The sequence below is a fragment of the Eublepharis macularius genome, chromosome 18 (assembly GCF_028583425.1).
Source record: "Eublepharis macularius isolate TG4126 chromosome 18, MPM_Emac_v1.0, whole genome shotgun sequence".
NCBI classification, from domain to species: domain Eukaryota; kingdom Metazoa; phylum Chordata; class Lepidosauria; order Squamata; family Eublepharidae; genus Eublepharis; species Eublepharis macularius.
Genome location: NC_072807.1, coordinates 40,497,458 through 40,523,812, shown reverse-complemented (window position 1 = coordinate 40,523,812; position 26,355 = coordinate 40,497,458). Strand labels below are relative to the sequence as shown.

Below are 26,355 nucleotides of genomic sequence, written 5' to 3'. Positions count from 1 at the left end.
CATCTGGAGGCCGCAGAAGTATTTGAGACTTCTCAGCCGCGTTCCCCACGAAAAGCAGTGTACAGGTAAAACCAAGGAAATCCAAAAGTGAATTGATGCAATTCACAATAAACAACAAAGAGAAATGACGGAACTGTAAAAACAACACTACACAGCAGTAAGGAAGTTAATAAGCCATCAGTGTGACCTATACAGATTTTTGGGGTTTTAATCAGAATAGCAGAGCAGTGTTAATTTGGCAATGAAACAACAATCACAAACAGTTCCTCCAGTGCTGTGTAGGGAGTATATTCTGCAGGTGGTACTATCCGTGGGAAGCCCCCCCCCCTCCTTGGCCGCTGCCTTGACCTGGGAAAGCAGAGGCACCCAGGGAAGAAAGACGCGCCGAGGCACATCCTGATCATCTGGAAAGTTCGTATGCGAGGTGGTGGTGGCCCTTTGGGTACCTAGTGCCAAGCCAGCGCCACGCATTGCACCCCAAAGCATACTGGCAGCCAGCAGTGGGCTTTTAATCCTGGCAGAATCTGCTCCTCTCTCAGAATCGAGTGGCGGCACACTCAGCCACCGGGGCTTCTGGCCAGCTTTCAAGGGCGGCCCCACCACATCTAGTGTGGAGCTGTCCAGGAGGGGCCAAATTGACCAAAAGCACTTCATACCCTGGATGCAGTCTGAGCCTCCAGAATAAGGGGCAGACGTCATAGCAGCAGAGACACGTAGCCAAAAAAATGCCACTTTTATCTTTCATTCTCACCTCCCAAGTGAGCAGCTGAAATCTTCTTGCCTGGTTCTTTGTATATGTCACAATTCCACTTCACTCTAATTTTGACAGACAGAAGTAGACACATTTTACAACCTTACCAGTTCTCGCTAGTAAAACAGGGTAGGGTTTAAGTTTGCACTGTTGTACGTGTTTTGGACAGAAGCCAGACAGTGTGATCTTTTAGAAGGCTTCCTTCCCCCAACCTTCTCGCCTTCCACCCAGTTAGACCCCAGGCCTACAGCGGTGGCTCTCAGGCCGAGTTCTTTCACATTCCCCTCTGCCCAGGCCCTTTAAGTGGAGATATTGCCAGGAGTCAGTTGGGCAGATGCCATGCACCCCCTTGCCAGCCTCTAGAGCAGGAGGCTCAACGGCCTCCTTGGGGTGTGTTCTTTGTCCCAGGGTTCTGAACAATCTCAATTGGGAAGCTCTTCCCAATGTCTGATCTGTAAGTAAGCAATGAGCACCACACGGATTTAATGCATTCAGAAGACTACATTGATTTTAAAATGGGAGGAGCCAATCTAGGTGGCAGGTAACGGGAAGGGACGAAAAAACAAAATCTTCACCCGCTTAAAAGAAGTTTGGGGGGGGTGAGGAGGTGTTATCAGCCCACCACAACTGCTGGTTGCCCCTCTGGAACAGCTTCTCCTTTCTTCTGCTTCCACCTGCTGACTCAACAGGCTGAGAGGCACACGGACAACAGGTGACAATGGCAGCACCAAAGCCCAAATCCGGGCATCAGCGCAGTCGTTCCAGGAGGCGTCCCAACTTGGAAATATGCTCCAATCCAAAACAGGCCCTCCTCTTATTGCAGGACAAGGATAGCCCTCAGCGGTGGGGGAGACGGAGACCTGCCACCTCACTCAATTATGGCGATTTGTGAATTACACCAGACAAATTCTGGGACTCCAACCAGACTTTCTGAAGAGGCACCAGGAAAAATGGGAAGCTGGCCTGACCCTCACTGGAACTGACACACGACAGCAGCCAAGAGTTCCATGAGGAAAACTCCTGATGACACGTGTCCAAAGTTAAGCAGGCTGCACCTGTGTGCGAGAGAGGGGGGGGGCAAAAGAGCCCTCCTCTCGGGGTGCCCTCCTCGTCATCTTTGGAGAACCCCCTTCTTTTCAAACCCCCACCCCTTCCAGCTGTTTAGCTGCCCGGTCACACAAATGTCACAAATGGAGGCAGCACCCCTCGCCAGAAGAAAGCCTCTTTCCCTTGTCCCCCCAAACCCAGCCACACAGAGTACTTCAGGGGGTCAAAGGAATGGGAAGCACTCCAGCCCACCCTGCCCCCCTCTTCTTACGGGCTGGATTTGCTTCCTAGAGGTCCATGTAAACACCACAAGGGACATCTGCCGTGCGCGAAGTAAGGGCGCTCCACTCTCTCCTGCCAACAGAAAGAGGCCAAGAATGGTTTGTAGTTGCTATTGTTGGGCATGAGATGTTTGTTGTGAGGACTAAAGGATTTGCCGCAGTTAAGTTGCCCGGCCAACAACAGATTGCTAAATCTAGATAATAGAAATACGGGTGAAATCTGTCCGGATTATAGCAGGGAGATTATAGGAAAGCCAAATGACTGTGTATGTTTTGCTGGCAAACATGAAGCAAACATAGTCTGAGAAGATGGATGACGATGCAGAACACAGGAAACCCCACTGCGGAGAGGTTTCCATACTTGGCACGTGGCTGGCGGCGGGCAGAATCCCTCACTATTTACCAGACATCATGGCCCAAATTAAGGCTTCTTTGTTGAGAGAAATCTGTGTTTAACTGGAGCCCTAGGAAGCAGAGAGGGTGTTGCCAGTGGGCTGCGCTCTTCTTGCGCGCAATTTCCCACACTAGATGTTGACTGATTACATATGCCAGCCTTTCAAAAGGACACTTCTGTGGGGAGGTGAAAGCCCACCACAGGCAACCCGTCTTTCTCAAAAGATGAGCCATGCTGGCCACCTCTCTCCATTTCGGGCCAGGCTGGTTCAAAGTACTGGCTCTACTGCCTTCCCTACCATCATAGGATGGGTCTAATCGCAGCCTCTGCCATTTGGCAGCCCTGGAGAATGATTGCCGGGTCTCCTTACCTTCCTGGAAGGAGGAGGGGGGACCCGGCACTCATCTCTTCTTGCACGCATGCAAAGCACACGTGCACTCCCAGTGGAGTGCGATGATGTCACTTCTGGAAGTGATGTCATCACACGGGACCACTTTCGCTTCAGGGCACGAATCAGGCCACAGGAGCACTCCTGGGGCCTGCGTGATGACATTCCTGAGAATGACGTCATTGCCGTGCTGGGAGTGCGTCCGGGAGGCCTGTTCCCCCGCCTTTTCCCCCCGCCAGCCAGGTGGCGGGGGGGGGGAGGAGGGTTGGCAGAGGCTGGGACCAGGGATTCCTAGGCAGCCCTAGCACCATGAGACCTGCCCAAGGGCTTTTTGGTGCCCATTTGCTTCTTCCCTAAAGCAGAGGGCCAATCCTGGCTTTCCTACACCTCACTGGACCAGAACCCAGAACCCAGGGTCTTCATAGTAGGAGGATACTTGGCATGCAAATCATCAGCATTTTGTGATTGGCCCCTTTATCCCGGGGCAGCCATTTTCTGATTACCCCCAGCTAACAAACCAGATGTATTTCCAGGCTCTCATCCCTCCCAACGTTGGGAGGTATGGGATGTCCATGGCTACCAAGTCCTTTCATCCCAATAGGCTGTTAGAATTACAAAATCCCTTCTGGAGTTCTGTCTCAGCATCAGCAACGTATTTATGAATCGAGACAGTACAAATGGTACATAGGTTCAGGTACAGGCGTGTTTCATGGCCAAGCTTCTGATAAAGCACCTGGCAGGATCGGAGCACAAGAAATTTAAGAACAATTTTGCAGCTCAGCTCAAGAGAAGGACTGAGCACCTCCCTGACAGGCTGATGGTCCCAGGTTACATACCGAGCAGCACACGCCATCTCGGCAGCAGGCAGCAGGAAGGGCCTTTGTCCGCCTGAGTATCTGGAGTGCTACTGACCATTGGAAGAGTCAATATGGAATGTGAGGAACCCAGGGCCCAACCCAGGTAAGACACGTGCCATACAAGGAGGGGGCTAGCCTACTGTGTGAGCACCTTCAGTGCTCATTCAGGTGCTCTGAGAAGCTGCTAGGCAAAACGTGAGGACCAGCCTAGCGCCCTGCATCTGCCCTGCCTATAACAAGCGCAAGAGGCTCTGTTGAACTTGCCGTGGCTGATACCAGTCCACAGACTCACTTTCTATGTATTTATCCTGACCTGAATGGCCCAGAAGCTAAGCAGGGTCAGTTTTGGTTAGTAATTGGATGGGAGACCTCCAATAAAGAGTTTGTAGAGGTAGGCAGTGGCAAACCACCTCTGTTAGTCTCTTGCCATGAAAACCCCTCCAGGGGTTGCTATGAGTCAGCTATGACTTGAAGGCACTACCACCATCCACCCCTTAAAAACAGCGACTGTGAGGCTACCAGCTATCACACTGAGTCATTATAAATTCCATTTTAATCACACAATGGGCAGAAAAAGGCACAAATATGAACTGCACAACAAACCCCAAAGAAATGAGAGACCAGGGCCACAGGATCACATAGTCATTTTGCACTAAACTCGTAAGAACACCGTACTAGCAGTTCAGTGTTAGCAACAACATAACGGCTTCAGTGGCCCCATTTAGGAGGGGTCTGAAGTGGGCATTCCCTGCCTTAACAAATCAGAACAGAAGTGACCAAAAGCTTCAGCTTAAAGGATTATGTCTCAAGAAAGATGGGGGGGGGGCGGTATTTTCAGAGAAATTCAACCAACTAACCCCCTTTTCATTGTGCTGATGAGACTTAATAACATTTAAGGCCCTTTCCCCAACAGACATAAAGCTGTTGTAATCAGAGCGCGTTACCAGGGTGGGAACCTCCCTGACTGAGGATTCTGCAGTTAAATCACGCCAAGGGCGCTGTCTGGATTAGGTTAGAAAGGGTGATGCCAGCCTGAGCAAGCCCACAGGGGGAAACAAAGGGGAAACAGAGGGCTCTGCACAGCAGCCTCAAATGACACAGAAGGAACTGGTGCAAAACACTTCTTCCAACAGCCTGGGAGCAAGCCCTTCTCCAGGTATGTGTTGGGCTTGCTGGTGGCTCTTGTCCCTACTACAAGCACACCTGCACCGACCGGCTCTTAGGAAAAGTGACTCTCAAAAGCTCATACCCGACCACAAATTCTGTTGTCTTATAAGAGCTGCTGGACTTGTGCTCTTTCCTATGGCTATAGACAGACTTGAATCGTTCAGTTTTGCACAGATTGCTGAAAGCCAGGCAAGTGGGAGCTTTTCTAACCTCCTTAGGTAGGTTGTTCCATAAGCTGGAGGCCACCACAAAGAATGCCTTTGTACAGGCAGCTGTTAATTTTGCACTCACCCAAGGTGACACCTGCAGCAGGCCCTGTCCAGATGAGCAAAGCTGCTGTAGTGAGGAACAAGGAGAGAGTCCCAGAGATATGCTTGAATTGAGCCCAGTACCTGGTGGGTAGTCGAAGCAGGAATAACATTTATGCTCATCCTAGTTCCTGATAATAGCTGAGCTGCAGCGTTCTGCACCAACCAGAGTCTCCGAGTTAACTTAGAGGGGGACCTATGAACAGTATATTACAGTAGTCAAGTTGCTATGTTACCAGGGCATGGATCTGGGTGGCAAGAATAGCCATCTCGAGATAGGGGGCTATCTTCCTGGCTAGGCTGAGTTTGTAGAAAGCATTTTTTGCAGCTGCCTTAACTTGCTTTCCTAGCTGTAGTGCTGGATCCAGTATAATTCTGTGACTCTTAACTGAGTATGCAAGGGTCAGACAAACTCCATTATAAGTAGGCAATACAATGTCCTTCACAGTCTCTGTGTTCTCAACTAGCATCACTTCCGTTTTGTCTGATTTCAGTTTCCATTTCTTTTCAGGTATTTGACCACAGCTGTCAGGCAGCAACCCAAGATTTCTACTTGGGTTGTGGTGGTTTAGATATTTGGGCATCATCCACATGTTGATGGCATTGAATTTCCTAGTTACAGATGAGTTTTTCTAAAGGCTTTACATAGACATTGAATAACATGGGAGAGAAGATTGTGGCCTGTGGTTCCCCATGAGAGAATTTGCACTCTGGTGATAGCTGGTCTCCCAACAACAACCCTTTTGGGTCCGTTGCATGATAAATAATTTGAACCAGTTCAAGGCACGTTCCTTGATACCCTTTTCTGCCCCCAAATGCCTCAGCAAGATAGCATGACAGCCAGCGCTCAGCTTATGTCCATTACAGAGCCACAGGTTTTCTTTCGTCCTGCTAAGGAGGCCCCTTTGGTGTTCCCTTCCTGTTGGTTATAAGTGGCACTCCGCTAAATGACAACACTGCAACTTTTGAAAAAGACAGAGACCAAATCTTTCTCTGGAAGCACAAGGTTTCTGTAGCCAGCGATAGGACCCAACATGAGTGTGCGAGCACATTACTAAGTTGAGCCAGCTGTGCCAAAGCTAAAATATGCAAAGTCTGTGCCGACTGTACCACACTCTAGAGGACAGTCACACAAGCTGTCTTTACATCTAAACTGGACAATTTCCCGGTGATTTGGGCTTCAAGGAAATAGCCTGAACATGTTGTCAGCTGAAGACATTGCCTCATTTCACGCAAGAACCATGAACAAAGTTCCATGTACTGAGAAGCCTCAGTGTGATTGTCACAGGGAGGGCTTCAGTTGTTGTCTTAAGCTGCTGTAGGAATCCCTCCCCAAGCTTCTCAGAGCACCTGTTGCCTAAACACTGACTTCGCCTCTCTCCAGCCATGGCTGGCTTCTTCTTGGACTCGCCTTTACTGGAAACTTCCTCGTTCCTCCCTACTACTTCAAATTCAAGAAGTGGCAGAAGAGATGAGCAGCTGAGCTGCAGCAACACTTACAAAGGACTAGAAAGGAGTTCTCCACAGCTAGTAGCTGCTACCGTCAGTCAGAGCCGTGCTGCAATCATCTGTGAGCTCTGGAGTAAGCCATAACATAGCTCTAGTAGCTTGGTCAGTGCAAAGAGAAGATCAACAGCCAAGGCATGGGGCTCCCAAAGCCTCCTAAAGTCTTCCTGGAGAGTTTCAAGCACTCTTGTATTTCAGACCAGCATGCAGCCTATTTGGCAGGGATCAGAATCAGACCCAGTACAGGCCTACTGGACTTTGATGGTTCTTTGACTTTGGCACCAGGAGTCCCATTTCAGAGCAGAAGGTAAGCGCTCCTGTAGAGGGTTTTCAGAAGAGGCTAGATGGCCACCAGGCAGCTTTCATAATTGCATTACTCAATATAATAACAACATCTGATTTATATACCGCCCTTCAGGACAACTTAACGCGCACTCGGAGCAGTTTAAAAGGTATGTTATTATCCGCACAACAAACACCCTGTGAGGTGGGTGGCGCTGAGAGAGCTCTGAGAGAGCTGTGACTGACCCTGGGTCACCAGGCTGGCTTCAGGCGGAGGAGTTGGGGAATCCTACCCGGTTCTCCAGATTAGAGTCCCGCTCCTCTAGACCATTACACCAAACCGGCTCTTGAATGTCCACAGAGGGAGAGAAGGGGGGCATGAAGGAATGCACCAGTGCTCGGGTCTCCTGGCCCTTTCTTGCACGCCCAGGGTAATGCCCATCTGGCCACTTTGGGGCCAGGAAGGCATTTTCCTCCGGGCCAGGTTGCCCGGGCATCCCGGGGGTTCTTGGCCTTCCTCGGGGTCACTGGGGGAGGTCGCTGTGAGTTCCCCGCATTGCGCGGGGGCTGGGCTAGATGACCTTGGGGGATCCCTCCAGCCGGGCGTTTCCGAGGGAGAAACGGACTTTTCTCAGTAGCGCTGCGGCCCGGGCGGCTCTGGGGGCAGGGAAGGGCCTCGCGAGGCCTGGCAGGGAAGGCCGAGGAAGCGGCCTCGGCCACAGCCGGAGCTGGCGGCCGCCTCGTCCCCAGCCCCGCCCGCCCGTGCGGCGGAAGCCTCCCGCGCCTCCTCCCGCCCAGAGGGCCGGCGCGAGCGACCGGCCCGACTAGGCCGCGCGTTGCCTGGCAACGCCTGGCAGCCGGCGCGGCCCGCAAGATGGCGGCGGGAGGCCCGTCCTCGGCCGCGGTGGGCGAAGCTCGGGGGGCGCGGGCCGGCTGCGGCTCCCCCGCTCGCCTCTCGCCGCAGGCGCCCGACGGGAGCTGCGCCGTCCCCGCCGACCTGCTGGCCAAGGAGCGCGAGTACAAGTAAGGCCCGCCCGCCCTGCGAGGAAGGCTGCGGGCTCGCCCCGGCCCCGGGCCCCTCCGGGCGCTGCGCTGACGGGGCCCTCCGCTTCTTGCAGGCGCCTCAACGCTCAGCTGGAGGCCAAGACGGCGGCGCTGGTGCGGCAGGCGGAGGAAGTCCTGGTGAGCAGCCGCGGGCGGGCGGGCGGGCAAGCAGCCCGGCCTGGGAGGGCCTCCGCGCGGGGCCGGCTCCGCTGCCGGCGCGCCCCGAGGCTGGCCTCGCCCATCGGGGAGCTCCGAGGCAAGGAGGCCGCCTGGGTCAGGCTCGCCGCCGCGACGGCAACAGGCGCCGCCGCTTCTCCGCCGCTGCTCTGGCCGGGAGAGGCCGCGAGGCGCCCCCAGGGCCCGGCCAGACCCCAGGCCGCCGGCCGAGCCCGGGGCAGGAGCGGAGCGGCTCTCGGCCCCCGCCCTTAAGCGCCGCAACAAGCCCAAGCAGAGCCCGCAGGGAGCGGCTCTCGTCTGCCTCGGGACCGGCCGGCCTCTCGGAAGGGCAGCGGGTGGCGGAGGCCCCTGTGGCGCGGCGGGAAGCCCCGTCCGGGTTCCGCTTCCCGCCTAGCCCAAGAGCCGGCCCGGGCCAGTCGCTGCACCCCGGAAGGCTGGAGGCCTCGGCCTGCCCTCGTGGGGACCGGACGGGAAGCCCTCTGGGCAGCTGGGCGCCTGGCACGTGCCGCCGCCGCCGCCAGTGCCCCAGGCAGGCCAGCGGGCCTCTCCGCACAGCTTTCCTCGCTTCCACGTTTCTGCCCGGTGCAGTTTTGCTCACAAATACCGCCGCCTAGCAGGCGAAGGCACCTTGCATCTGATGAAGTGAGTGGAGACTCGCCACAGCCTGCTGCTACAATAAATGTTGTTGGTTGTGACTGGACTCCTGCTCTGTTTTGGTGTCAAAGGAGTTATTGGCACCAGTATAGTACAGCCAAAACTGTTTAAATACATTTTACTTGGGCCTGCTCAGCGTGGGTCAAGCCCATCTCCCCCGCGGGAATGAATGGGGCGCTAAGCGGCAGGCCATATGCTCGGAGGGGTGTGTGATATGGGTCAGCAGACAGCCCGGCTGCTGTGCTGGCAGGAGAATGATGGACCACCACAGTACTGAGGGGTGAGCAGAAGTTTGGATTAAAACGCCACATGGAACAACTGGAGGGTAAATCCTTCTTTCTAAGCCTGGGCATCTTTGCTTGATCACAGATAAACACAGTCGCTGGGCACGCTCAGCATAGATCAGTCTATCTTGCGATTGCAATGACAGTTGTGGAAGAGGAAACGTCGAGGGGGGAAGGCTCCGCATGCCCTTGTGCGCATCTGAATGGAGATGTGAAACCTGCCCCAGGGCTCAAGTAGCTCGCAGTCAGTGCTGTTCACGTCTGTTCTTTGAGTCAGCACCCAGCTATCCTCTTGTAGTGGTTTATGAAAGTTGCTCATTTGAACTTGGGATGGACCATCTTTTCCTGTCATTCAGTCTTATTTTTCCCTTATTAAAGCGAGATCAACAAGAAATGTTGTCCAGGCCAATCTCTGCCCAGCTTGAACGGTTTGAGGAAGAGACCAAACATCAGAGGTAAGTGGCTGGCCCACTTTGGCTGCCCTGAAGGAGAGAGGAGATTATGAATAGTGCAGATGGAGAGTATTTGTTTCTCTCTGATGCTGGATTGTGTTGGTTGGGTGCAAGTGCAAGACGGACAAATCAGAGTCCTCCCTCACAGGTCATGTGCTGCTACAAGGTGGGCTCAAGTGGCAGAGAACCCGCTTGGTGTGTAGGCGTGAGTCCCTCTGTGCTTCTCTTCTGGGAAGGAGTTCTTCCCGAGCACTCTGTGGAACACAGGGGCCACTCAGTGCAGATCGTCAGGCTCTGCCTCTGTGCTGGAGCCTGTGCCCATCCCTCCTGCCAGGCCCTCTTGTGTTCCCTCCTCCCCTTCCTGAATCATGAGACCCTACGCAAGTTGTACAGACCCACAGAAGGCATCTAAAGTTTTGTGCTGCTCTCACAAGGCATCTGTCACCTCAGATCCTCAGCTGGGGTCAGCCTATTTCCCCATTTTAGCGACCACCAGTGTTCCAAGTGCCCCCTTTGCCCTTTCTCATCTCCCCCAGTGCTGTCCCTGAACTAAACAGACAGTAGAATAACAATGCCCGTATGCACAAAGGGACCTGCTGCATTTGGGAAGGTAGAAAGTATCTGGTTTGGGCTGTCCAGTACCAGCATAGAAACCAAGGAGCCGCCTCCTCCTCTGTTCCAAGTAGCTGAGGAACTGGCAGTCGCTAGAGAGTTTCTCCGAGGGTGGGAATCTGTGCTGTCTGCTGTGGATTGTCCATTTTGCTACAAGCAAGTCTATAGGCAGCTTGGTTTGTGTGTGTTCATTTTGGAGGTGTGGCTTCACAAGACACAGCAGAGGACCGGGGCAGGCAGGCGAGAGTTCAGGGTCTTGTAGGGCTCTTGAGCCAAATGAATATGGGGATGGGACAGCTCAGAGGAAACATTTAGCATGGGACTGCTGGCAGTCTCACTCTATTTAGACCACTGACTACATTAAAGCTGCATATATTTGTATATAAAATAAACATGATGGTCTTGAAAAGAAAGCATGCTGTGTTTTTGGATGATGCATGTTTGTGGCAGAAGAGATACTCTCTCCTGTGTAACGTGAGGGACATTCCCTTCGTAAATTTCTTAGCATTTGCATTAAAAATAATCATTTTAAAAAATCTGGTTAATACGATCAAAATAGTGTAATAGATTAAGTTGCAGCCTTGGTTACTGTGATAAATGTTAACAAGTATGTCCTGCTTCCTTCAGTCATTCAAGATACTCAGATTTGATAACGTGCACATTTATTTAATTGCTTGGAACCAAATGGTTAGTCAGCAAAGCAACTTTGAGTCACCCTGCTCCCTCTAATGGCTTGTCGAAAGAATGCTTGATTTTTCCTCTGACTTTCTCGGCTTCAACAAGAAAATTCAAGCTGGGAGGAATTGGAAAGGTGGCTCTGTACAGGGGCCACCTTATGCAGAGGTGAAATCATTTGGGTGCACATTGCCAGGCAAGTCCAGCTCTGTGGAGTCCCAGGCAGAAGGCTTGCTTGGCTCTGCCAGACAGTCCAGGAGTCTGAACGGGAGGAGCAAAGAACAAAGACGTGCTCACATGTTCAGTGGCACACTGGGACCCTTCCCCTCTCTACGGCATGAGGAGTGGGAGGCCCCTGCATGCAGGTGGAGAATGGGAGGCTTCTGGAGCCAGGCTCTGCAGCACTCCTGCCAGCCCTTCCTTTCGGTCGATGGGTGCCTGGCCCAGGGGCACCAAGGCTGCAGGAGGGGGGTGACGTAGACCCCTCGTAAGGAGAGTGCAGTAAGCCCGGTGTGCAAAGTGGTGCCAGGCTCCTGTTTTCCCATGACAGGGAGGTGAAATGCCTTGGGAAATCTGCAGCTTGGCCCGGCTTGAGGCAGTGAGACAGGCAAGAGCCCAAGGCGTCGCCCGCTTCAGCTCAGAGGGGCTCTGGGGGGTGGGGTGGGGAGGCACAGACCGCTTGAGGGAGAAGGGCCCTGTAGCCTGAAACAAATCCTTTAGGACAATGGCAGTGGAGTGCCAGCACCAGCGCCAAGGAAAGCCAGGCCGTATGGTGCTCACGCCCAGCCAGCGTGGTGCTGCTCACACTCCTTCCCACAGAGAGTCCCTCTTGCGCTCCACAACCTCAGGAGTGTGGATGTGTGGATGTGGTTTTGCTTCCTGGCCTTCGTATATTCTCTAGTGGGCTTTCTTCCTCTGTGGAAGAGGGAGGGAGAGCTTATGCCATGCTCCTCAACCAAGTAAGGCTGTTTGGGGCCCAGCAGCCTGGCCAGGAACACCCCAGCAGGAAGCCAGTAGGAGCTTGACTGCCTCCAGCGTGCCTGGCTTGCTCTGCCACATTTGCAGGCCAGCACCTGGTTTCTTCCCAGGGCTCCTAACCTTCGCAGTTGGGCTAGCCCTTGGGCCTGGAGGTGACGACCTTTAGCTGACGTGCGGAAGCTCAGCAACAGATTTTCAAGTGCTCCAGCTTTGGAAGGTGCGTGTGCATGCGTGTGCATATGCCTGGAGAGACCGAGAGGGTAGTATTGGAAAGCCCACCAGTGTTGCTGCCTTCAGCCCAGGAACAGGCTGTTCTAACATGGTTTTCTTGCCTCTGCCTAGGTGTGTGGGGCTTCTCTGTTTCCGCCAAATCAACTTTTCTGAAAGCAGGGGATCCTTGCCGGTGACAGTCCAAGTGTCACTAGTTCCTGGAAGTACAGCCTTTGTCTTACTCCGATCTCCCTAGACCTCCCCCTCCCTCCCTCCCTCCCTCCCTGTTTTAGTCCTCCGTGCCTCTTTGCCCTTTGCTTCTGCCGCCTGGCACAGAGTTGTGTTCGTGCCCCCGGGGCTTCACCTGATCACTCTGTTCCTGCAGGACCCCCTTAGTTCCAAGCGGAACTGCACCAGTGGATGTGACCACCCTGGCCCCGCAGCCTGGCCTGGCCTCTCCGCCCAACTCTTTCAAGAGGAGTCGCCTTAGTGCTGCTCCTTCTGGCCAGGCCTCCTGCTCACAGGCAGCTGCAGCTCTTCTTTAGATGTTCGGAACTTCCAAATTAGGGGGGGGGGATTGTGGCGCTTGCCCAGCGTGGAAGCCACCTGGAACACCCCCTGCAGCTCTCAGCTGGGCCTGGGCCTAGTCTGGGGAAGAAGGGGGCAAACTCCAGGCTTGCCCATTTATCTGTCACAGCACTGGAGTGTGTTCAGAGTTTGCTGTTGCTCCAGTCTTCTGTGGACTGGGTCCCCTTCCAATCCCTCGATGCACCTGAATGTATCCCGCTGGTCCTTTTGTGTTCACGTACCACCAGGCACTGATGTATGCGCAGGGGCTCTCCTTGATTGCGCCATCAAGCTTCCTCCATGGATATACAGGTATAACTTAAAGAGACAGTTGGCAAACGGAGTGTCTGCCTATCTTTGGTAAGCAGTCTCATCACCAGGAGCTCCAAGCAGAACAAAGTCTGTATGAAAGCTGCCATTGGCAGCCCTATAACAAGCATTCTTCCCAGCAAAGAGCACAAAACAGAACTGCTAAATTGCTCAGAGGTGTCTCGTTGCTCACAGGCCCACCCTGCTCAACGCAGCTTGGAGCAGGCAGACAAAGGTAGTGTTGGGCAGCAGCTGAGATGATCCTCCAGACAGACAGGCTGATCTTCAAAGGGTGTTGTTGCCTAGAGACAGCCATCCTGAGGTTTTACTGAGGCGTGGGTTCGAGAGTATACGGGGGGCTGTTTGGGAGCCACTGCCATGTCCGAGTGGAAGGAGCTCTCGGGGTGTGTGTGTGAACCTTAAAATCTTAAAAACAGATGCAGGAAAACCTGTAGTCTGTTGGAGGTTTATATTTTTCTACTGTTCAGTATTGTTTTTCTTTCTTTTTAAGTAAAGTATGTCTTGCAATTGTCTCTCTCTCCCTGCAGAGATCTGCATTCCCCTGAATTTCCAACTCTTCTGCTAGCCCACAACAAGGTACTGAAATGAAATGGAATTGTCTTTGGTGCTCTTTGCTCAAAGCAGTTGCTACTTATCTTCGGTGCTGTATTGGTTTCTTTACTCAGGAAGAGTTTTCTCTGCCTCTTTTCCTGTTTGTGCATTGTTTGATTTCTCTGTTTTCAAGATGACGTGACAGAAATTATTTAAAAAAAAATTTAAAGGAGAACATAAAACCAGATTTCTTGTAGTCAAAGCATATTCATGAACATTTGTATTCATGGGCTACGTCTGCCCATTTCTGCTAGTGTACAAAACATTTCAAGCACTGGGCGACGGGAGCCCTGGCCCAGGGAAGTTCCTGCAAGTGCAATTCTAAGCATGCTTACGCCCCCAAAGGCGTGCAGAGTACGGCAGCCTTGCTTTGCCCAGTGAGGGTAGCGGGCGCAGGACTTGGCTGAAGAACAGAGGCTCGCCCACCTCTGTCCTCTGTCCGTGGTATGTTCTGGCAGCGAGAGCTGTGTGGAGAAAGACCAGCCGGAGGTCCCTCAGAAGCAGTTCTAGTGCCTGCCCAAGCTAAAGGTAGTCTGCTGGAAGCAAAGCCCTGGGCAACCACAGCGTTTCACAGCAACAGTACCTGGCAGGCAGGTTTCAGCAGTCAGTTGCCAAAGGCCAAGGGCGACTAGGTTCCGAGGACTCCAGCAACAGGTGTTCTCCTGCCCAGGGTTGCAAACCAGTTGATCTCACGATGGCTTCAGCCTCAGTGATGGCTTGCGCAGGCAGTTTCCCTGCAGGTGATGGTGGGGCCAGTGGTGGGCTCATCTAGCAAGCAAGCTGAGTCATCTGCTCTACTCATGAGGAGTGGCAGGGCTCAGCTCTTGCAGTGACTCAGCCGTTTCTTCGGGTGTTCCCTTAGCAGAGGGGAGGCTTTGGGCTGCTCGGCCGTAGCCCCGGCTCTTTGTCTTCTCTGCTCTTTGGGGAGATCGTGGCAGGTCTGGCAGCAGGCAAGTCCTGGCTTGAGGACCCTGCTGGCAAGCGGTGTTCACCTTGTAGGGAGCCTCTTCCAGGGCAGGGCTAAGAGGGAGGTAGGTAGGACTCACCCTCCCACTCCACCCCAGGGCAGCCCATGACCCCTGCAGAGCCCAGGCACAGTCCGCACAGTGGACTGCCGCGGCCTCCGAGAGCGCAGGGGCGATGGGACCCGTTTCCCCAGACGGCCGCACAAGGCAAGTGGAGAGACTTCATGCTGGGCAGATGCCAGAAGTGCTACTCCCTGCAGGGGACACTTGGCAGAAGTCTCCAGCCACATTCTGGGCTCCCGCGTGATCCTCTTGGCGACCCGAGGAGGCTGGTGAATTGGACTAGCCCAGGATGAGCGGAGCTTTGAACCCCGGTTTCCCAGAGGAAGGGCCTCATGCTGCCCAGCTGAAGTTTTCCTGCTTTTGAGTGTCCTGTATGATTCTGGGCGATGGAAACGGGCAGTGTTAGAAATCAGATTGTGGGCTTACCCGATGGGCTTACTTTGGTCAACTCCCTGCAGCAGCCAAGCAAGAAGAAATCTGGCCCTGTATCCACAGCTCGGCCCAGGATTCAGTCTGGCAAGAAGGGAGCTGGAACCCTCTCAAGGTACAGCGGGCGGGCGGGCGGGCGGGCGGGCGGGGGCCAGCCTCTTCTGCATCCGCCGCCGCCGCCCCCCCCCACTCTAGGCACTCGGTCAACAAAACGACAGCCCCGCCTATGACCTCTGTGGGCAGCCTTGTCCTTAGGAAGAGGGTTGTCACTGGTTTGTAATCTTAAATAATGGTTTGGATCCCATCCTTGTTTGTGCAGCCTAGACTCCTGGAAGCCATCAACATTTAAAAATAAGTTGCTAAGTAGAACAAGAGCAATACAAATGTCAACAAACCACAGCTGTTCCACAATAAATCAGCTGTCAAAACATGCCTGTCTCGGGTGTTGGGCAGCTTCGTCTCCCACCAGCGAGCATCATGCAGAGGCAGGTTGCACCAGCGCTACGCTGTTCAGCTGGCCCAGGGGGGCCCCGCATTTTCAAATCACCAGGCTGCCTGCTCTTGTCTTTCCAGTGCCAAGTTAAGGCCACCCACTGTCCAGAGTGCAGCTGATGTTGCTGTGCCAGACTTCTCTCTGGCGAAGACCATTGATAAGATTGAAGGGCAGCTGGAAGAAGGAAACTGGCCAGATGTGGAAGAGGATGTCCTACTCAGTGCGGTGGGAGAGGAAATTGGAGCAGGTAGGACTGCTTTTACTGCCTCCTCCCAAGTCCTACAGGACTGTCTTTTTGTTCCCAGAGTGGTAGAAAACGTGTAAGAGGTGAAAGGTAGGAGGCGGGCACTCTCTTGCATGGCAGGCCAGGGGTCAGGTCTCAGTGTGTCCTTGCTGTTCCAGAACATTGCTCTAGGATGAGGGAGGGCTGCAGTGTGAAGCCAGCAATGGGCTGTGTGTTGCAGCATCTTACATGGGGGCAGGACTTCATTCATCTGACACGGATGCCAAAGTACCACCTGCCTGCCTAGTAAAAACACGAGACCAGTTGGAGAGGGGGGGCCGGCTTGAGCAGGGAGCGCCTTGGGAAGTCACTCCTGCAGCCCCCCTTCAGATCGTGGAGCCCCTTGGCTCACTTCTCGGGCTGCAAATTCTTCCAGTTTTGTAGGATGACATGCAGTCAGCACCTTAAGAGTGTAAATTACTGAATGTTTGCAGAGGCCCAGACCAGGTTTCTGAAGGCAAAACTGCGTGTTATGCAAGAGGAGCTGGACAACCTGGGACAGGAGTGCAGTAAAAAGGTAAGAGCAGAGACGTGTTAAATACGGACCCCGAGATTCCCAGGGGCAGATGACAGACAGACATACGTCCAAGGATGGTTCAGACCTCCCCTAAGCCAGGGCTCTGTGGGCCCAGTGGGGCTGCCAGTAGTCCTGCTCAGAAAATGGGGGCAGGTGTTGCACGGGCCTTTGGCACACTCGCGCAGCTCTCCCGTGCCTCGTGTTCCCTGCTGGCCTGCAGGGCGACCAGGTTCAGGATTTAAATCACCGACTTAAGGAGGTTGAGGAGGAGCACAGAAGGCTGCAGCGAACAGCCAGCGCCCGGCAGTCTCAGCTAGAGAAGTACAAACAGCTGGCGGAGGAAGCAAACCGGAAGGAGGAAGGCCTGCAGCAGCAGGTAGCAGGTCTAGAAAAGGTGAGGGCGGTGACGAGGGCCCACTTGGAGCGACCAACTCCAGCCATGGAACTGCAGGGCTCCAGTGTGCCGTGGGGCCACTCGGGCTGCTCTGTGTCCCGGGTATGGGCTGGAACTGAGCCTGCTCTGTGGCTTGGAGAGCAAGAGACTGGTGGGCTGAAGGGCCTGGCAGAGGCCTTTGCCCCCCTAGGGGCTCTGAGGGGGCAAGGGCAGGCAGGGGGGTGGGTTTTATTGAGGCACTACCCTTTTTTCCTGCACAAGTCCTCTCGATCTGGGGTGGGCACCTGCAAAACAGCTCCCACTGCCCACTGGGTAATAGGAAGTGGCCCCTGGCCAAAACCTGGTTTATGTTGCCAAACAGGTGGGTGAGGGGGGGGAGTAATCAGCATGATCCGACCCTTTCTGTCACTGGGGGAGGGGGGTTGCAGCTGAAAGGGAAGTCTGCTGCCCCTGGCTGCCTTCTTGGCTACTTTGGAGTACACAGTCCCCGTCCCCCCCCCCCCGCCGCCGCCCCCAGGTCAGTGCAAACAGGAAGCCCAAGCTAGGAGCAGGGCTGCAGAAGCTGCCGGCCTCAGTCACGCTCCGCAGGCCGCAGCCTGACGAAGTGGCTGGATGGAGTTCCCCCCTGGCCTTTGAGCCAGCGGGAGGGAGGCCGCCTGCTGGGCTCCTCGACTCCTGGCCTGCCCCATGGCATAGCAAGGGAGGAGTGCCGTGAGCTCTGTGAGTGTGAATCTGGAAAGCAGGCTGTGGGCAGCTCCTGTGTCCAAGAGCCAGTCTCGTTCCTTTGTTTGGCCCACTGTGTAGGAACTGGAGAACCTCAAGCGAGCGCAAAAGCAGGCCTCGGCCAGCCAGAGCACCACGGAAGTGCGCTTGAACAGAGCTCTGGAAGAAGCTGAGAGAGCCAAACTAGAGGTGAATAAGCTGAAGCAAAACAACAAGGTAAGCTGTGGCCCGCTCCGGCGACTGGCACGGGCCCCACTGCGGCCGGGCATCTGCAGAGCATGGACCTGGGCTCTTCTGGGCCCCGTCTGCAGCAAGCTGCCTGGCACACGCCGCCTGCAGAGTGACCATGCGCCTGACCCCAGCTCCAGAGCTGTGCCCCCGCCTCCCAGCCCGGCTGCATTTCTCCTCCTCCGCCAGGATCTGGTCAGTCGGGAACACAACAAGCTTGAAGAGCTGCGACTCGCAAACAAGAGGCTGGAGAAACAAAAGGGAGAACTGGTGGCAGCTTTCAAGAAACAGTTGGGATTGATTGACGTTTTGCGGAGGCAGAAGGCAAGTAGGCCTTGAGTTGGGATTCCGACATCATCAGACGTGGGCTCGTTCCCAAGGCCCCTCCCATGACTGCAGCTTCTGGGCGGATCGGATGAGGACGGAGAGGCCCCCGATCCAGCACAGCTCCCTTTTCTGTGATTTGCTAGCACAGGAATGGTTGCTTCAGCTCGGTGGTGGGGCACCTGCTTAGCATGCAGAAGGGTCCCCCCAGGTTCAGGCCCTGGCATCGCCAGCTAAAAGGAGCAGGTGGTGGGTGACGGAGAGACCTCAGCCCCGGGGGCGATCCAGCAGAGGAAACAGCTCCGACCTCGACGGGCCATGCTGCGGGGCCCGATTCAGCAGAAGGCAGCTCCATGTGTCTAGTGGCCCCTCTCCTCTGAGGGGGACATGTTTTCTCCTCCTTTACCTCCTTTGCTCTATTAGGACATTCAAGCATTGGTGTGAATTGCCTTTGGAAGTAATACAACAGAGAACCAGTAGCTGTTGCATGGCACAAGGCCTAGGACCCTCTTTAGAAGGCAAGCTAAATCGGAGGTCTCACTATAGGCAAATCCCAGTCACGTGACACCAGTGTTGCTTTTAGGGGCTCATCTAAGAACGATGAGCCCCTGCACTGGGCTGATCCTGCACTGGATGGCCCCTTCCAGCTCTATGATCCTAAGAATCCATGTTTTGGCGGGGCGGTGCTGGAGGGCAAGCCCCCGATTTGTTCATGCAAAACTACCTTCTCTTCTTTACTGACAAGAGGGGAATTAGAGGAAAGACACCCATATGCCAACTTTGCAACTTCTAATTTCAACTACCTCCCCCTCCCCCACTGGCAGAAGCTGAAAGAACACCAGGGAAGCTGTTTGCACAGGTCAGCTGCTTGAACAGCAGCCACAAATAGAGTCATCCCAGCAGACAGGGCGCCCGTGACTGGCAGGTTTCCCTGTGGTTTCCGTTAGTAGACAGACTGGCCGTGAGTCTGGAGCTGTAAAGCCAGATGGCATGCCTCAAACAAGCTAGGTAGTGGTGGAAATAAATTATATAAATAAAATAAAGGAGGACGTCCAGATCCTTCTGGCCTGCAGTTGGCTTCCTTAGGACTGGGACTTCCTCTGGTCAGAGTCAAAAGGCCTCCTACTGGTTGCATTGTTTAAAGTACCTCAAGGAATTAAAGACCTTATCTTCTTTTTCCTAGATGCACATTGAATCTGCTAAGATGCTTTCATTCACTGAAGAGGAGTTCATGAAAGCCCTTGAATGGGGAAATCCCTAACGCCACAGGCAGGGACTGGAAGATGTGGCTTTGTTAACACCACCATGGTGGGGGGGGGGATATGTGCACGTGTGCAAGAGATCACCCTCAAGGGTGAATCAATTAAATGTTCAGTTTATAGAAAACACATGTCTTGGCACTTTCTTATCCCTCACCCTCAGCAGTTAACTGTTGGCTTGCTACTTCTTTAAACAGGGCAAGGCAGGACAAGGCACTTTCCTGCAGCTGCCAAAATTGATTAAGACCTACATATGTAAGAGCTTGGCCTGTTCTAGAGTCCAGTAGCACCTTTAAGACTAACCCACTTTACTGTAGCATAAGCTTTTGAGAACGAAAGCTCTCTTCATCAGATGCATGTGACGAAGAGAGCTGTGGTTCATCTTCGTTCTTCTGTGCCTCCACACATGGGACTGCGCAGGCGCAGGCCAGCCGCCGGAGAATTTTCCATAGCTTCTATAGCTCCGAAGGGGCCGTTTGTCGCGCGCCTCAGCGACCGTTTTCCCGCCCAAACGGTCACGTGCTCCTCCAGCGACCAACGGCCCCTTCCCTCAGTTCTCTTCTTGCCGCCGCTGGGAGAGAACGTTAGCTTCGTTGCTCTGCGCTTATTGCTTGTGATTGATCTTCTGGTTGTTATTTGGACATCGGTTTGGACTTCGGACTTCGCTTTTGGATACTGATTTGGACGGTAATTAACGAACGGTTTTTTGACTCGGACTGGTTGACCTCTCTTATTTGCGCGCCCCTGAAGATGGCCTCAAAGGCGCTCTTCAAGCGTTGCCTGAAGTGCCATACTAAAATGGCGCAGACCGATGGCCACGACCAGTGCCTTTTTTGTCTGGGGGAGACCCACAATGTGACCGCCTGCAAAATCTGCCAGGGGTTCACGAATAAGGCCCGTCAGGATCGGCAGGCCCGGCTGAATTCCTCCCTCTGGAAAGCGGTCATGTCAACGGCAACACCGCTGCCCTCCCCCAAGGTTGGCCCAAGCCCCTCTGTCGGAGGGCGCTCGAGGGCGGGTTCTGTGTCCTCCGCTCGGTCTGCACGCCCCGCAAGTGCCGCGGCGTCGAAGACAACCTCTCCAGCGCAGGGTTCGGCGCGGCCGCCCCGAAGCGCTTCTTCCACCGCGTCGGATCCGAGAGCTGCGGCCTCGGGACCGAAGATCGTGGTTCCGAGCCCTCGGTCGGAACCGACGACTGGGTCGATTCCGGTGGCTAAGCCGCGCTCGTCGTCATCCAGAGCTGCGTCGGTACCGAGATCTTCTTCAGAGCCACCGGCAAAGAAGAAAAAGACCAAACACCGTCATCGCTCTCCACGCTCGGTTCCGACGGAGGAGGTCATCCTGATTCCGCGCACACCGTCTCCTCACCTGGGCTCTCCGGTTCCGGAGGATGTGCCGGATCCGGGCGCGTTCGAGGTTGTACCTTCGGCACCTTCCCCGGTAGCTGATCCAGGCCCGCCTCCGAGTCGCCGGGATCGGTCGTCTTCTGGTCACCGCTCACCAGCAGCTGCTTCCAGTCGTGAGCGACGTCGGTCCGAGGAGGGGAGTGTCGGTTCCGTGCGCTCGTTGGCCTCCCGTCATCGTCAAGCTTCGGATCTGCCTCCCGCTTTCCATTGCCAATGGGAAGGGGCTCCTGGTTTCGCATACTCGGAACCGAGGCCCTCGACCTCTGGGCAGGCATGGTTTCCTCCGCCGGCCCGGGGAGAGGAATCGCACAGTTCCGAGGGGGAGGACATCGGCAGCGTCGGAGATTACGGTTCCGAGTCCTGTTCCGAGCCTTCACCAGACGACAACGTGGCGCCGAGCAGTAGTTCTCCATATGAAGATTTGAGAATCTACGCAGATCAGATGGCTCGGATGGCTCAAGCTTTAGAAATGGACATCTCCTCAGCCGTTCCCCAAACCAAGGACAAGCTGCTCAGGAGGGTCTATGCGGACAATCCTGCCACCGTTGGCTTCCCTATGCTTGAAGGGATAGAGGAAATTGTCGAGAAGGTGTGGAAGGTGCCCTGTGACCAACCTGCCACCTCGAGGAGGATTGAGCAGCTTTATAAGATTAAACAGGGCACCTGGCCGTCGTTGTTGAAGCACCCTCCGCCTTCATCGCTCGTCACGGAGGAGTTCCAGTCTCGCCGCTCGGGAGCACCCTCAGCGCCACCTGACAAGGAGGGGAGGAAGCTAGATGCCCTGGGTAGACGGCAGTATTCCATCGCGTCCCTAGGGCTAAGGATTGCCAACTACCAGACGATTATGGCTGGGTACCAGCTCTACCTCTGGGAAAAGTTGGCATCCTATGTTGGCATCCTCCCCCCTGAGCAGAAGGCAGTGGTGTCGCTCCTGCAGACAGAAGCTGTCCGCCTGTCGAAACAACAGCTAAATGCAGGGAGCCATGCGGCCGACACGGCAGCTCGTGGGATGACTTCCGCCATCGTCCTCCGACGCCACTCATGGCTGCGGTCTACGGCCCTTTCCCAGGAAGTGAGGTCCCGGGTGGAAGGCCTTCCTTTCGAAGGGGAATCACTGTTCTCCGCGTCCACCGATGAGGCCTTGAAGAAAAAGAAGGAGGACAGGCAAACGGCACGATCCTTGGGCCTAGCTCCCACGGACAAACCCGCCTACAAGCCACGGTACACTCCCAGGTACGGCCCTTACCACTATCAGGGCAGGTACCAGCAGCAGCGGCCGAGCTACCAACCGTTCCCGGCTTATCAACAGCGACACTACCCTCCTCAGCAGCAGCCCAAGAGGCGTAGGCCGTTCAAACCTCGTTCCTCGCAGCCTCCGGCCCAACAGAAGGAGCAGCAGGGCCCTGGGAGGCAGTACTGACGGGTCAACCCAGCCGTACCACCGAACTTCTCAGACAGACTGAGGCCATTCCTCTCGGAGTGGGAGTCAATAACATCTGACTCATGGGTCTTAACTATTGTTGAGAAGGGGTACGGGCTGGAATTCATTGAACTGCCGAGATGCGGTTCACCGCTGACCGCTGTCAATAACACTATGGCCGAGCTGGACACTGAAATAACATCGCTCTTGGCCAAGGGAGCTATAGAGGAAGTGCCCTATGAAGGCTCTGTGAAGGGGTTCTTCTCCAGGTTCTTCCTAGTCCCCAAAAAGGACGGGGGGTTGCGTCCCATTCTGGACTTGCGAGGCCTTAATGCCTATTTGAGGGTGACTAAATTTAAAATGGTAACGTTGGCAACTGTACTTGCCCTGCTCAGGAAGGGGGACTGGTTTGCGGTCCTGGATCTGAAGGACGCATATTTTCATGTGGGGATACGTGAAGAACATAGGAAATACCTGAGCTTCGTCTACCGGCAAAGGGTCTTTCAATACAAGGTGCTCCCCTTTGGCCTGTCCACTGCCCCAAGGGTGTTCACTAAGTGTGTTGCTCCTGTGGTCTCCTTCCTTCGGGAGCAGGGTTGTTCAATCTTTCCGTACCTTGATGACTGGCTCATCGTGGCTGAGTCTGAGCCCAGATTAGTTCAGGACATTGATCTGGTGCTTACCACATGCGACCGCTTGGGCCTCGTGGTTAATCTAGAAAAATCTAAATTGGTTCCCAGTCGTACGGTCTCCTACATTGGTGCACTTCTGGACTCTGTGAAGGGTAAGGCTCTGCTCCCCCAGGAGAGGGCTAGGTCCCTAAAGGGTCTTGTGTCCATGTTTAAGAGGAACCGTTTTCAACCGGTACGCACTATCCAGTGCTTACTGGGCCATATGGCTGCTGCTACTTCTGTAATCCCCCTCGCCAGGCTGCATTTGCGGCCTCTCCAGAACTGGTTTGTACGAAGGTATGATGCTTTTCAGCACCCTCCGTCCCTCAAGCTCTCCATTCCTAGGAGCATACTGTCCTCGTTGGATTGGTGGTTGTCTGAGGGCAATTTGTTTGGAGGTTTCCCTTTCGGTTATCAACATCCTGACATCACGGTGACCACTGATGCCTCTCTGGTGGGATGGGGGGCTTACTGTGGGGATGTCTGTGTCCAGGACGTCTGGACTGAAGGTGAAAAGGCGCTCCATATCAATGTTTTGGAACTAAGAGCCATTCGTTTTGCGCTTGTGTCCCTTACAGCTCTGCTGCGAAATCGTCACGTGTTGGTACAGACAGACAACACCACTGCCATGTACTACGTGAACCAGCAAGGGGGCACAGCGTCCATGACTCTCTGCCGGGAAGCCACGCTCACCTGGCAGTGGGCAGTCAAGAATGGCGTCACTCTGCGAGCCATACATGTGGCTGGGTCAGACAACGCTCGGGCGGACGCCCTGAGCAGGGTTCGGTTGATAGACCACGAATGGGAGCTCAACGACGGGTGCATTGGGCTGATCTTCCAGATGTGGGGACACCCGGTTGTAGATGTGTTCGCTACGGCGGAGAACGCCAAAGCCCAGACATTCTGTTCCCGAGCAGGGAGCGACCCACTCTCTATTGGGGATGCCTTCCTGTTTACGTGGAACCGGGGGTTGCATTACATGTTTCCGCCCTTCCCCTTGATAGCCAAGGTCCTGTGCAAAATAGAGGAGGACAGGACAGACTGCATCTTAGTGGCCCCATTTTGGCCGAGGCAAGTCTGGTTCCCACGGCTCCTGCAGCTATCTCAGCGGACCTATGTGAAGCTGCCCCCTTGGCAGGATCTTTTGAAGAACGGGGACATTCTTCACCACGACCCCGGGAAGCTGCACCTGGCAGCTTGGCGGATCGTCCCTCCTCGTTGACTTTTTCCACGCAGGTGGAACAGGTCCTCCTGAATGCCCACAAGCCATCTACCCGGCGCTCTTACGAGGCCAAGTGGCGGAGGTTTGAGACCTGGGCACGTGAGAAAGGGGTGGTGCCTACGGATAGCTCCCTAGGGCTAGTTTTTGACTATTTGTGCCTCCTGAGGGACCAGGGATTAAGGGTTACCTCCCTCAAGGTTCACCTGGCAGCTATCTCTGCTACCCACTCTCGTGTTGATGGTAGCACGGTTTTTTCCCACCCAAAGTCCCGCCAGTTCCTTAAGGGGATGTTCAACCTCTACCCACCGGTGTCGCCTCCTGTACCACAATGGTCACTGTCTTTGGTGCTGGCACGGCTAATGTTGCCTCCCTTCGAACCTTTGGCGACCTGCCCCTTGGACCTGCTATCGTACAAGGTGGCATTCCTAGTGGCTATAACCTCTGCCAGGAGGGTCAGTGAGCTCTCTGCGCTAAGGTCTGATCCCCCCTTCCTTTTATTCCATCCCAATAGGGTGGTATTGCGTCCCTGCCTGGGTTTCCTGCCTAAGGTAGTGTCCACTTTTCATCTGTCGCAGGAAATATCACTTCCTGCATTCTTTCCTCATCCCTCTTCCAAGGGGGAAAAGGCGCTGCACACTCTGGATTTGAAGAGGGCGTTAGCTTTCTATCTGGACAGGACAAAGGGCTTCCGAAAGTGTCCTCACCTGTTCGTGTGTTTTGGGGCCAAGGACAAGGGCAATAGGGCTTCCTCGCAGACTCTGTCCAGGTGGATTGTAACGGCAATTAGTAAGGCTTATTCCCTGGCTGGGGCGAGCTGCCCGCTGCAGGTTAGGGCCCATTCCACACGGTCCCAGGCTGCCTCTTCGGCTCTCCTCCGGGGGGTTCCGTTGGCTAGCATCTGTAGGGCAGCCACCTGGTCCACAGCTGACACCTTTGTCAGGCATTATGCTGTGGATGTGGATACAGGGCGAGATGTGGCTGTGGCCAGGGCTGTATTGCATTCCCTTTTTTCCTAAGGGGTTCTGGGATGCTACGCTATGATGCTACATTTTTTGTAGTTGTGTTTTTTATATGCATATATGCTTATATATATATTTATTGAATATATCCTTATACAAGTGGTGTATATTTGGGAGTCTGTTGTATATATGTACTATTTTTGTATGTGTATAATTTTGTGTATAGTTATTTGTTGTTTACACTTGCTGATGGTTCTTGTGTGATACAATAAAATTGTGTTGGACTTCACCCCACCTTCCTTATTGTGTGAAGCTTGGTACACTCCCATGTGTGGAGGCACAGAAGAACGAAGATGAAAACAGGGTTGACATACCTGTAACTTATGTTCATCGAGTTCTTCTGTGCTGACACACAACCCTCCCTCCTACCCCGCTGTGAACTCCAATGCACAATGCTGTGTGGGCTGTAACAAATATTGGCGTCCATGCAGGTGGTGGCTATGTGTATTGGTTAAGCGGCGGCGAGGAGAACTGAGGGAAGGGGCCGTTGGTCGCTGGAGGAGCACGTGACCGTTTGGGCGGGAAAACGGTCGCTGAGGCGCGCGACAAACGGCCCCTTCGGAGCTATAGAAGCTATGGAAAATTCTCCGGCGGCTGGCCTGCGCCTGCGCAGTCCCATGTGTGTCAGCACAGAAGAACTCGATGAACATAAGTTACAGGTATGTCAACCCTGTTTTCTCAAAGGTTTATGCTACAACAAAGTGGGTTAAGTCTTAAAGGTGCTACTGGATTATGGTTGTTGTGGGTTTTCCGGGCTGTATTGCCGTGGTCTTGGCATTGTAGTTCCTGACGTTTCGCCAGCAGCTGTGGCTGGCATCTTCAGAGGTGTAGCACCAAAAGACAGAGATCTCTCAGTGTCACAGTGACACCTCTGAAGATGCCAGCCACAGCTGCTGGCGAAACGTCAGGAACTACAATGCCAAGACCACGGCAATACAGCCCGGAAAACCCACAACAACCATCGTTCTCCGGCCGTGAAAGCCTTCGACAATACATCGTGCTACTGGATTCTTTACTATTTTCTAACTACAAACTAATATGGCTAACTCCTCTGGGCTAGTCTACTAGTTCAAGGGTGGCCATCTAGCATCCAACCACAGATACCACCCCCACCCCGAACACTCTCTACTTTGCTCTAAGATCGATCCTTCAGCATGGAAACTGACAGTTGCTTGAGAGAAGTCTGTTCATTCACCACTACAATATAACAGACTCATAACAGACTCAAGTCTTCATTGCAGATGCTAAAGACCCCTGTGGCAGGACACAAACCGCTCTGCCTACATGCCCCTGGTGAGAGCTTTTTGAACGAGGCCCCGTCCAGCTCCCCAGGCTCGTCTTTCTAAGCATCTTTTTCGCACATCAAGATACACCAAACGGTCAC

At 54.3% G+C, this 26,355-nt stretch overlaps 1 protein-coding gene across 5 annotated transcripts; it reads left to right on the top strand.

Moving 5' to 3' along the window:
- Nucleotides 1–7,816: 7,816 nt before the first annotated feature.
- TEX9 (testis expressed 9) lies at nucleotides 7,817–19,354 on the top strand. 5 transcript variants are annotated; one of them, XM_055002651.1, is made up of 11 exons: nucleotides 7,818–8,004; nucleotides 8,100–8,163; nucleotides 9,519–9,595; nucleotides 13,492–13,540; nucleotides 15,045–15,127; nucleotides 15,586–15,752; nucleotides 16,223–16,305; nucleotides 16,526–16,699; nucleotides 17,504–17,638; nucleotides 17,840–17,974; nucleotides 19,158–19,354. In XM_055002651.1, the coding sequence occupies exons 1-11, from the start codon at nucleotides 7,856–7,858 to the stop codon at nucleotides 19,233–19,235; spliced, it is 1,194 nt and encodes a 397-aa protein (XP_054858626.1). In that variant the 5' UTR covers nucleotides 7,818–7,855; the 3' UTR covers nucleotides 19,236–19,354. The 5 variants fall into 5 exon arrangements, with proteins under 5 accessions (XP_054858628.1, XP_054858626.1, XP_054858625.1 ...); XM_055002650.1 differs by having other exon boundaries at nucleotides 15,042–15,127; XM_055002652.1 differs by having other exon boundaries at nucleotides 7,819–8,004; nucleotides 15,042–15,127; nucleotides 16,526–16,681.
- Nucleotides 19,355–26,355: the final 7,001 nt, after the last annotated feature.

Coding starts and splice junctions, on each gene's coding strand:
- TEX9 (XM_055002650.1), top strand. CDS start 7,856: ATGGCGGCGGGAGGCCCGTCCTCGGCCGCGGTGGGCGAAGCTCGGGGG. Junction 8,164..9,518: donor GGCAGGCGGAGGAAGTCCTG/GTGAGCAGCCGC, acceptor CCCTTATTAAAG/CGAGATCAACAAGAAATGTT. Junction 13,541..15,041: donor TTCTGCTAGCCCACAACAAG/GTACTGAAATGA, acceptor AACTCCCTGCAG/CAGCCAAGCAAGAAGAAATC.